This window comes from Magnolia sinica, chromosome 9 (assembly GCF_029962835.1).
Source record: "Magnolia sinica isolate HGM2019 chromosome 9, MsV1, whole genome shotgun sequence".
In the NCBI taxonomy this organism is placed as follows: domain Eukaryota; kingdom Viridiplantae; phylum Streptophyta; class Magnoliopsida; order Magnoliales; family Magnoliaceae; genus Magnolia; species Magnolia sinica.
In genome coordinates, this window is record NC_080581.1 from 76,449,474 (window position 1) to 76,461,142 (window position 11,669).

The 11,669-nt window shown below is 39.8% G+C and overlaps 1 protein-coding gene across 6 annotated transcripts; it reads left to right on the top strand.

The window, feature by feature from the left end:
• The first annotated feature begins 9,835 nt into the window (after positions 1–9,835).
• On the top strand, positions 9,836–11,669 carry LOC131255726 (uncharacterized). Of its 6 annotated transcripts, XM_058256524.1 has the most exons (5): positions 9,836–10,073; positions 10,252–10,314; positions 10,451–10,513; positions 11,190–11,234; positions 11,434–11,669. In XM_058256524.1, the coding sequence occupies exons 1-5, from the start codon at positions 9,890–9,892 to the stop codon at positions 11,652–11,654; spliced, it is 576 nt and encodes a 191-aa protein (XP_058112507.1). In that variant the 5' UTR covers positions 9,836–9,889; the 3' UTR covers positions 11,655–11,669. The 6 variants fall into 6 exon arrangements, 5 of the variants coding, with proteins under 5 accessions (XP_058112507.1, XP_058112508.1, XP_058112512.1 ...); XR_009176323.1 differs by lacking the exon at positions 11,190–11,234 and having other exon boundaries at positions 9,836–10,186; positions 11,434–11,614; XM_058256525.1 differs by lacking the exon at positions 11,190–11,234.

The window sequence follows — 11,669 nt, forward strand, 5'->3', positions numbered from 1 at the left end:
TACGAGGGAAGCACCGATGCGATTAGAATCCCCGGCCGGTCCTTGCCCGGGACGCCGTTTAGCTAGTGATGCAGCCACTAGCCAGGTGGCTAGTGGTCGGTGCTGTATGGGCCCCGCCATGATGTATGTGTTTTATCCACGCCGTCCATCCATTTTTTAGATCATTTTAGAGCTTACTTTGCAAAATGAGGCAGATATAAAACTCAGGTGGACCACACCACCGGAAAACAGTAGTGATTAAATCCCCACCGTTAAAAACATCCTAGGGCCTACTGTAATGTTTCCTGTTAATTAGGTCGTACGAGGAGAAAAAGAAATATCACCTTTATCCAAAACTTTTATGGCCCGCTACAAGTTTTTAATGGTGGGTGTTCAATCAACATTGTGTGGTCCATTGATATTTTGATCTACCTTATTTTTATGGAAAAATTGAAGGATGGAATGGATGAAATAACTACATCATGGTGGGGCCCACAGAGCACCGACCACAAGCCGTTGGCTAATGGCAGGGTCATTCGCGGACGCGGATTTCATGCGAGGGCCTTTGTAAGAAGTTCCAGCACTGTAAACTTTGGTGGGGCCAACCGTGATGTTTTTCACGAATCCACTCCCTTCGTCCGTTTTGTGAGCTCATTTTATCATTTAGGATGAAAAATGAGCAGTATGCAAGACTCAGGTGGGCCGTATTAAAGGAAAAGGGTGGTTAGGGAAATTACAACCGTTGAAACCTCCCTAGGTTAGTCAATGATGTTTACAAGCCATCCATACAGTTAATAACCTCAATCCTATTGGGATGAACTGAAAATACAAATATTAGCATATATAGGCGCCTCCCCCCACACGCGCGCATGAGCGTGGTGGTGCCCTCGCTTTATTGGCTTTCGTATTGATTTCTGCTACTGTTGGCTATGTGTGTTATTAACTCGGGTGTAAAAATGTATTTGATTTGGAGTCGTCACTAGCTAAATGAAGCATAAAATATACGGCCAGATAGGAACCGTAAAATCGCTTAGGAGTTAGGCAATCTCACGATTTTCCAACTCAAGTGACTCCCGCGGTTGGTCTGCGGCCGTAGATTCCGAGTAAGGGTCTTGGTGATGAAAAAAAAAAGGGTTTAAGCACTCTTTTTCGCCCTCACAATGTGCGGTCTCTACTTTACAAAATTTACAATTTTTGAGAATTTAATGGAATTTCGGCATTTTATATTTGATCATGCTTTATATAACCCAGGTGGGTCGGGCAGGCAGAAATAAGAAAAAAGAAGTTATTTAGCCGTACATCATAAAGCCAAGTGACCCTGGGTAAGCAAATAAAATAAAAGTAGTAAATAAGATAAAATGCTAACTAGCCATACTTCACAGGATTTAAGATCCTAGTCAGACAGAGATTAAAAAAAAAAAAAAAGTTATATAGTCTTACATCACAGAGCCAGGTGGCTCTAGGTAGGTAAATAAAGTAAAAAATACTTAATGAAAATAAACGCTAACTAACCTTACTTTACAGGATTTAAGGTTCTGCGCAGGCAAATAAATGTGAAAAATGAAAAATGGAGAATGATGCAGAATAAAATATGGAAATGATTAATGCAATAGAAATGTGTGAAGTGGAATGCAAATTAAATAGAAATGGTAAATTCTTAGCTTTTTTGACTCCTTTGATGGCCAATTTTGTCTCCTATGTTGGGCAGCATCTCGGCACGATGGAAATCTTTAAGGTACTTTGGGGAGCACCTCCAAGCAAACTCCAACACTCAGACACTTTATATTTTTCTCTCTCTTTCTACTCTTTATTTTCTCTCTCTCCCTCTCTATTTTTCTCTGTTTGCTTAAACTCTCTTCCCTAGCTTCTCTCCCTGTTAATCTTTTCTCTTATTCGTCCTTGGGTGTCTTATATAGGCAGCGGCTCATGTTGCAGACAACCATTGCATATGGTCATGTTGTGGGCACCCACACTAAATTGTGGGCGCCCGCCCTTGACTGGTGGGCCCCGCATGTTATGTTGCATAGATGTGTATTATAATATATTATACAATATAATATATATAAATATATATATATATATATATATATATATATATATATATATATATATATATATGTGTGTGTATATATATATATATATATATATATATATATATATATATATATATCTATATATATATATATATATATATATATTATGTATATATAAAAACATAATTATTACTTTTTATTTTTTCTGTCAAATGTTTAAACGCTCATATCCTCTTCATTACTTGTCCGTTTTTAGTCATCTTTATCTTGTTATAAAGATAATCAGATAAGTTTTCTAACAAAACTAGGATCACTTCAATTGGACATCGTTTGATGTGCCGAAAATATGTCTATCCAACTTATGAAATCGGTTGTTTGCAACTTGACCAATGGTCTGCATTTAATGATATTAGGATCATTAGAAACGTCATCTAATAAGCTTTTCATTGTAACTGAAATCTTTTCGATTAGATCCCGTTTGGCTAGTTTAAAGCGCAGCCAAAGTTTTTCTGATTTTGATCAATTGACAATACATTATTTTGATAAACGGGTTGGATCTTCCTCATTATGATTCGAATTAGAAGAAACTTAAGTTTATTAGGAAGATCATTTGACCACATTTCCAATGAATCATAAATCATCCTAATCGGTCAGGATTTGCCTCCAATAATACAATGGCCATTTTATATATCGGGACGACCGTATTTTTCTCTGACTTTGAAAATACGACATCTCATACCTCAACATAACGCTATTCGGAAGAACTAAATGATACAGAGAGTGATCCATGGGTGGAGAGTATTCGTTTTATCCATTTACGCTTGTCGGTTGCATTATATGGAGAGTTTCAGGGGTTTTGGAGTTTGGACGCTTGGCTGTGACCAAATCGCTACTGGATTTGGTGTCAGCCAATCTGGTCTGTTGGTTATTTTCGGCACGTGCCGAGTATGCTTCCAGCGTGATTTGTTTAAGTTTTCAATGATTTCTAAGTCCGTATGAGACAATTGATTGAAGTCAAGTTAAAACTCAGAGAATGTCGTATCCTTCCTAGGGTCCATATTAACGTTTATTTGTCATCCTACCTGTTCATAAGATCACAAGAACATGGATGAAAGGAAAAAAACAAATATCACCTTGATCCAAAATGTCTATCCACCTAAAAAAAAATTCAACGGTAGATGTTCAATTCACACTATTCCCTGTGGTGTGTTCCGCTTGAGCTTTGGATATGCTTTATTTTTTGTCCCATTTATTAAAATTAAATTACAAAATGTATGGACGGAGTGGATAAAATAAATACATCATGTTGGGCCCTGCATAGTTTACCCAGTATGCTTAACACAGTGCGTAATCTGCTTCCCTCTCCTCTGCCAAAATCTCGCCGCTCCTATTAGTCTTCTTCTATCCCACCTATTCCCCTCCTAACTCCAATTTAGAAACGGATCGGCTACTCCCCCTGCCACCAGCCAATGGCGGATGGTTAGTGCGGCCCCACCATGATGTATGTGTTTCATCCATGCCGTCCATATTTTTTGTTTAGAAAAATCAAAAAAATAAAAATAAAATAGAAGACCGATCCGAACCTTGCCCAATCCGATCCGACTCGGTTTTCCTGATTAAGTTGGACTCGATTCGGTTCAGGCCAGTAGGGGTTCGGGTCGGTCCGAGACGGATGACCCGGACTTGGTCCCGGATCGGTCTGAGCTTGGATTGGGCCATGTAGAATGTGGACCGAGTCGAGTTGGACCCAATCTAATCAAACTCAGTCCGATGCCCAGCTCTATCGTTGAAACCTTCCTAGGTCCCACCGTGATGTTTATCACCATCAAACCTGTTCGGGCGCGGATTAGGTATTATCCCCACCTGTTCCAAGCTCCGGACAAGTTGGGCTTGAGGGGTCTTCGTGGTGTATGGACTTCATCCACACTGTCCATCCAAATTTTCATGTCATTTTGGGTTATGAGCTTAAAAAAAAGGAAAATTCAAGGCTTAAGTGGACCACATAGTGGAGATTAAATTCCTCCGTTGATTTTTTTTTAGGGGCCACAAAAGTTTTGAATCAAGACGATATTTGTTTTTCCCCTTCATCCAGTTGTATATGATCGTATCAATATTGTGGATGGCAAATAAACTATACAGTGAGCCCAAAGAAGGTTTCTTATGTTAATAATCTAAAATGATATAAAAAATGAATGAACTGTGTAGATAAAAGCCATACATAATGAGCCCATCGAACCCTCAGCCTGTCGTGAGCTCCGAACAGGTGGGGGTAGTACCTACTCCACACCCAACCTATTCATAGGAAATCAAGAATGATTCTATTTTCGATTATAATAGTGCAGATACCCGTGCTTGCTAGAATTGAAATTGCGGCTTAATTCAAACCAAACACGTTATATATAATCGAGTTATGATGAGATTGACCGTCTATTCAACCACTCACTCAATGCATAAACAACATCAAGGGATATTTAGATGGAGTTCGTAATATAATGATGGGTTATACCTTTGACTTTCGTATAAAATGACTTTTCAATATAAATAAAATTAAATGAGAAATGGATTCTTACCGTTGATTATGGTGAACAACTGTAAAATACCATTCCAAGTGAAGAGTTGGATCTAGTGTGCAAGCATAGACTCAAATTATCGCTAAAAATATCAGCTACCTGATTAATGCTACCGATTACATTACGGAATGTAAGTAGGAAGCTGAAAGTAAACGACTACACTAAGGAATGTAATTTGCTTGATGGGAAAAGTAAATGATCACGCTATAGAATGTAAATTGATTGGTGATTGAAATGATAATTGAAAGACAATTGTTTGATTTAATTGGGTTGGTATGAGATGAAATTTTCTCTTGCATTATTCATCTATTTTTAATTATACGCATGGCGCTTAAGGATGATGAGGTTACGACATTCAGGACATCTATGGGGATTTACTGTTACAAGGTTATGTCATTCATTCAAGAATACCATCACTTGAGGTCTTGGTATCGATTCCTACCTAGTGAGGGTGGCTAACATTGAGTGTGTGTACTGACATGGGTGTGTACAAACAAGCTAATCCAAAAAAACAAAAAAGAGAAGAATACCGAGGTTGCTTATCAAAGAGCGATGCATAATATTTTCCAAGACATGATGCATAAATATGTTAAACAATATATCAACGATTTGGTAGTCTGGTCTTGTGATCACGAAGAGCATCATGAACATCTATCATTGGTCTTTCTCGAGCTTAGTAAAAAATAGTTGAAAATGAACTCGACAATGTGCACAATCGGTATGTCATCGAAAAAATTATAAAATTTTGTTATCAGGCATCAGGGAATTGAATTTGATCCTTAAAAAATTAAAGCTATTCAATAAATGCCACCCCCGAAGACATCTACTGAGAGAAAGCAAGAAACAGTTATTCGGTTTTCGTCTTGATTAAGTGAAAGTGATGGGGAACAGACACATGGAAAGAAAAGCGATTGTATTTAACACATTGAACAACGAGCCCAACGTCGCTCTCACATTTTAAACCAAAGGCAAAATAACCCTGGGGGGGGGGGGGGGGGGGCGCAATTTTGCACCCTGTCTTTGGCTATTCCTAAAAGAACCTTGTCTTTGGCAATTCTTAAAAGAACCAATTGTGATACATGTCATTGCATGAAGATTATATAACACGCATGAGATTTAATAGGATACGTGGAGCATATTTTGCAAAAGTGATAGCTAGCGTTAATTAGATAATATGTGTTGTCTACAGAGACGTAGTATGATGAAGCAACAAAAGACACAATGTGGTTGAGAGAAAAGTGGTGCTAAAACCATTACTGGGGCAGGTGTACGAGAAGAACCTAGAAGAAAAGTGGTGCCAAAGCAATCACTATAATCGCTAAACATGATGAACATCCAAATGGTTCCATTTCTCAAAGAAGGCTATAAATATAAAAAAAGATATGAACGAAGCAAATGGTCTCACACTAATCAACCCAATCAACACATATCAAAATCTATATTTCAATTATCTTAGCATAATTTATCTTTTACGTTCCTTATCGCAATCCAATAGCTTAGTCCTACATTAGGAGTAGCGATAGCTTAGTAGTTGTAATCCTTGGCTATTATCTAAGTCTATACTTATACGCTGGACTGATTCTATTTCAATACAAGCAATTCATTTATGTAAAAGGTCCTTTGCAGTTGCTTATCGTTGCTAGTTGTGAGTATTTTTGTTCATTATGTTTTTGCATTACAAAAGTCATTTTGTATGGAAGGTAAGGTGCCACCCATTATTGGAGAACGAATCCCACCCTCCAATAATTACCCCACCGGTTTTAAACAACATAATGTGAGTGTCTAAATAGGCGACTGTCAATGGTCAATCAACATTGTTTCCCATGGTCCACCTGAAGATTGGATTTGCTTGTTTTTTAAAATATGTCATTAAATGATTTGGAAAAACACATGGGCGGAGTGGATACATAATACATATGTGATGGTAGGCCCCACAAAACCCTATGGTAAGGGCTACATGGAGGTGGTTTGTAAAAGCCTTTCCAAGAAGTTGCCGGTGCTAGGATGATAGGCAGGGCTCACCATGATGCTTGTGAGAAATCCACCCCGTCCATTCGTTTTTAGAAATCATTCTAGGACACGAGACAAAAAATGAGGTGTATCCAAAACTCAAGTAGGCCATGCAAGAGGAAAAACCAAGAAAAGAGTTTCCTACCATTGAAATCTTCTTGAGCTCCACCTTGATGTTTATATGCAATCCAACCCATTTATAAGATACTTCTCATTGGAATGCAGTGAAATTACACAAAACTTAACTTGATAATAAACTTTTGTGGCCACATGAATGTTTCAACGGCGGTAATTGACTCCCCACTTGGTGGACTTAAGTTTTGGATATGTCTCATTTCTTGTCTCATGTCTTAAAATAAACTCAAAAAATAGACGAATAATGTGAATTTCTCACAAACATCAGGGTGCACCTCACTTGGCATCCAAGCACAAAAACTTCTTGTCAAAACCCTGCCCAAACTTGGGTCTAGGCCGCACCGTCTTGGGTGAGACGAGTTTCTAAAAGCCTTTAGTATGAAGTTCCTACCTCGGATGCTAGGCAGAGCCCACCATAATGTTTGGTGTCCATCCATTTTGTCAGATCATTACATGAGATATACCAAAAATCAGGTGAATCTAGAACTCTAGGTTGCTCTAAGAAAGAGTTTTCTACCATTTGAAACCTTCACCACCTCCACCAAGGGGTGGACATCGAGTCGAGCTTCTCGGCTCGGCCATGTGCTGACCTCAGCTTGAACTTGACTCGGCTCGGTCCTCGAGCTTGACTGGCCAGCTCAGCTCAGTTCGGTCAGCAGCTCGGGCTAGTTCGAGCCAAGTTCGCCATTCCAACATTTTCATAAACACCTACACTGCAGCTTCAAAATATCATTGTATTTGAGAAAATAGCAATGGTTTTACAAGTATTTTATCAAACACTTTCTAAGCAATAAAAAAATCAAGAAAAAAAGGGTGTTGGTTTCATATACATACCTTCCTTGCCACTAGCCACACTTCTTTGAGTCATTTTATCAAACACTTGGTGAGCAAACATCAATATCAAAGTAACCGAGTCACCGAACTAGTTCGATTCGAGTTCAATTCGAGTTGGGTTCAATCCAAGTCAAGTCGAGCTGGGGCCAACTCAAACTCTGCTCGAACTCATTTTCGAGCTAAAAAAATCAGCTTGACTCGGCTCGAACTCAGCTTCAAACTGAGTCGAGTCGAGCGAGCTAACCGAGCTAGCTCAGTTCGTGTACACCTCTACCTCCGCCTTATGTTTACATGCCATCTAAACCGTTTATAAGTACATTTCCACTTAAAATGTGATACTAAACTCACATGAATGCTTAAATAGGGTTGGTGAATCTCCACTCTTGTTTAGCCCACTTAGTTTTGGATCTACCTGAGACTTTAGTTTCATGTCTTGGAATGATTTTGAAAATTAGTTTAACTGATGGATATTTCATAAATATCCTAGTGGGCATTACATAACATCCAAAAGAGGAACTTGCCAACTTCCTACAAAAGGCTTTTGACAAAGTCAGGCACCAGTGTGTTTACATCACCAAGTTATGTGGGCCCAATTAGGTTTTATTGTATCTTCACAATTCATCTATTATTCGGACCTTTTTAACGGAACGTGGTGAACTACCAGTCAGATTTAAATCTTAAGTGGACCACACTACATAAAGCATGGTTGATTGAATGCTTATCATCGAAAGCTCACGGCAGCCACAAAAGTTTTAAATCAAGTTTATATTTGTGTTTTCAGTTATCAGAAGCCCCAAAAGTTTTAAATCAAGTTCATATTTGTGCTTTCATTCATCTGGATGCGTGGCCTTCTAAACATGGTGGATGGCAAATAAACGGACGCAGATTGCATCGTACGCAGCCGGTCTCTGCCCACAAACAGGCACTTCCGGTGGAAAAAATTAACACCGTAGATACCTTGTTTTTATGCTCTTTTTTTTAAAATTTTTTTAATCTCAACGGTTGAAAACTTAGGTTAGTAAAGTAGATTTTTCATACATGAGTTGAGGGTTTTGGACGAAAATATCCCCAAGCTTACGTAAAAGCGGCCGAAAAATAAGAGTATTTTTGCCTTTATTGGGTTGTCCATGCAGGCAGAGGTCTTATATTATTATAGTAGATTTTGTTTGAGTCGAAAAACAGAGGGAGGTGGATGAAAGGCTGCTAGTCAAAAATTATCTATATTAGTATGGTAGATTTTGTTTGAGTCGAAAAACAGAGGGAGGTGGATGAAAGGCTGCTAGTAAAAAATTATCCCTCCTGTAGCGGGCCTACAGTGATGTGGAAGCGGATTGGCTACTTGTCTGGTGCTCTGTGGCCTCACTATATTGTATGTGTTTCATCCATTCCATTCATCCATTTTTACCTATCATTTTAGGGTTGATCCAAAAAATGAGAGGGATATAGATCTCAAGTGGGCCACACCACAGGAAAATAATAGTGATCGGATATCTACCATTAAAATCCTCTCAAGGCCTACTGCACTGTTTATTTGACATCCAAATCTCTTGATTAGGTCATACAGACCAGATGAAGGGAAAAACAAAGTTCAGCTTTATCCAAAACTTTTATGGCCCCCCAAAAAGTTTTAATTGGTTGACATTTATTCCACTATTTCTTGTAACGTGGTCCACTTGAGATTGGGATATACCTCATTCTTGATCTCGTACCATCAAATGATAAAAAAAAAAAAAAAAGACGGACAGCAGAGATTAAACACATACATCATTGTGGGGCCAACAGAGAACCAATTACCAGCCAGGGGCAGGTGGCAGGGGAGTAGCCCATCTGTTTCAAGGTGCGAGCACAAAAACATGACAGATCCAACGCTAAAGTAGACTACACCATATAATAGGCTCTGGTCGCATTAAATGCTTCAGCGTTAGATAGATTTTCGTGCATATTGGAAATAAGGGATGGATGGCGTCGATAAATATATCCATTACTGTGGGAAGGTTTCAACAGTGGCCGTCACTCTCCCCACTGCTTCCTATGGTATGATCGACTTGAGCTTTAGGCATGCTTACTTTTTCGTCTTATAAAAATGGATGGACGGTGCGGATATAACACATTCGTCATGGTAGGGCCCACAGAACTAGGTCACGTCGACACACTACCAAGGTCCGTGGTGTGTGGCACAGGACACAATCCGCTCCACTCCTTCTTCTGCTATTCCATATCGGCGCGCGCGTGCGGGAAGCGCTCCACGCGCGTAGAATTAGCTAGCCCTCCGATGTTCATTATCTGTTTCTATCCTCTGAAACCGCACTGCTTTTTTCTGTGAGAAAAATGGAGGGAACTCCCTCTCCCGTTTTTCCTCTCTTCTCAATTTCTCCTCACTCGAATTTCTCTCTCCGCGAGAAATCTCGTCTCCTGAAAATCCCATTGAAATCCGACCACTCTACGTTTCAAATCAGGGCCGCCGATTCAGCAGACAGAAATACAGCTTCGAGGGTTTCTCCTCAAAGAGCAGGTAACCGCACTCACCTCCTCTTCTGCTTTGTCCTTCTTCGCCACCGGCTGATGTTAGCCATATCCACCTCTGGCGTGCTAACGTGCGCCGGGGCCGTTGGGAGCTAACAGCAGGTAGGCGTGCTCAGATTCCCCTTTGTGTTGTCCTTACTTTCTAAAGAGAAGTTTTATAATTACAGGGCTTTCAAATCCCCCGAGGAAAACACAGAAGCTGCGTCCAGAGTTTCTGCCTAGTAGAGCAGGTAAGAATCGCCGCATCTTTTTCGTTGCGCCGCTGCTCAGGTTAGCATCGTGCTCAGTGTCTTACTAACATGGGCTGGGGGCATGCTGCCTGTATGGGCGGTGATGGATTCAACTGAGAGAGTTCTACATTTTCAGGGCATTTTGATCCTGCGAGGAAGATGCAGAATCTGAACTCGGAGGTTTCTCCTCACAGAGCTGGTAAATGCAATCCTCTTCTTCTTAGTTCAGTTCTCAGTTGGTTTTGGTTTCTGTAATTCTGTCCCACCCGCACATGTTATGTCCCATTATGTGATTTTGCTAACTTGCGCCCCTGAAGATCTCGGCTAGAACTTTGTGAGAGAGAGGTTAATTCCAGTTCATTGTGTGATGAACCACTCTTGTTGCATTGCCACTCTACACAGCTGGCGGTATACCTAGTCAAGCCCCGCTGTCTATCAAGTGGGCCTTACTGTGTATCGTCCACAGTGAAGAAATGCAGTGCCCCTAATCCCTATCTGTTTCAACTTTGCCCATCAAATGGAGAGTGAAAATAGAAGAAAATGGTCAGTCGTTTACATTCAAGTGGGAAACATCCATGAATCAGGAGGCTAGAATCAAGGTGTCAAAAAACGGTTGCATAATAGCCACTGTGGCTATTACGTAATGTTTCCCATGAATCAGGAGGCTAGAATCAAGGTGTCAAAAAAACAGTTGCGTAATAGCCACTGTGGCTATTACCTAATGGTAATGATGGGGACTGTTACGTGTTATGGGGCCATGATGGTACGTTTCATAATGGCAATAACGGTGGCCGTTATGGCCACCGTTCCATTATTGAATACCTTGGCTATAATTGTCCAATTGTTGCGGTTTTTGTGGGCTGGACCATCTGTAGTAGGGCCAACCAGACGGATGTTTCCGGTCAGCAGCACATATGGTGGTGAGTGGCAATGAACACTGTATGTTCTGTTGGGATTAACCAAAAAACTATTTGTTCTGGAAAATGTGGGCAGAACTAGTCCAGCAGATTTGTTCATTTGGTGCTGGAAGTCAACTGTTATATGATAGAATTTTTCTTCATTGTGTTATTTGGATTTTCATTCAAATTTTTTCTTTACAAAATGTTTTTATTACTATAGTTTCTGCGGTGAGATTGTTGCGGATAGATCAAGGTGGTGCTTTTGCTGACCTTTTGAATGACAAAGGAAAAAATTCTAGTGAGAACGAGATGTGTTACGTGGAAAGAACTCTTGGGTTTCGCACCCATGCTTTGGATGATAGAGATATCAGACTGCTATCATTTCTTATATTTTTCCCTTTTTGCTTCAATTTATTTATAAGGTATTCTTTGATGTCTTGAACCAATTTTTTTTAA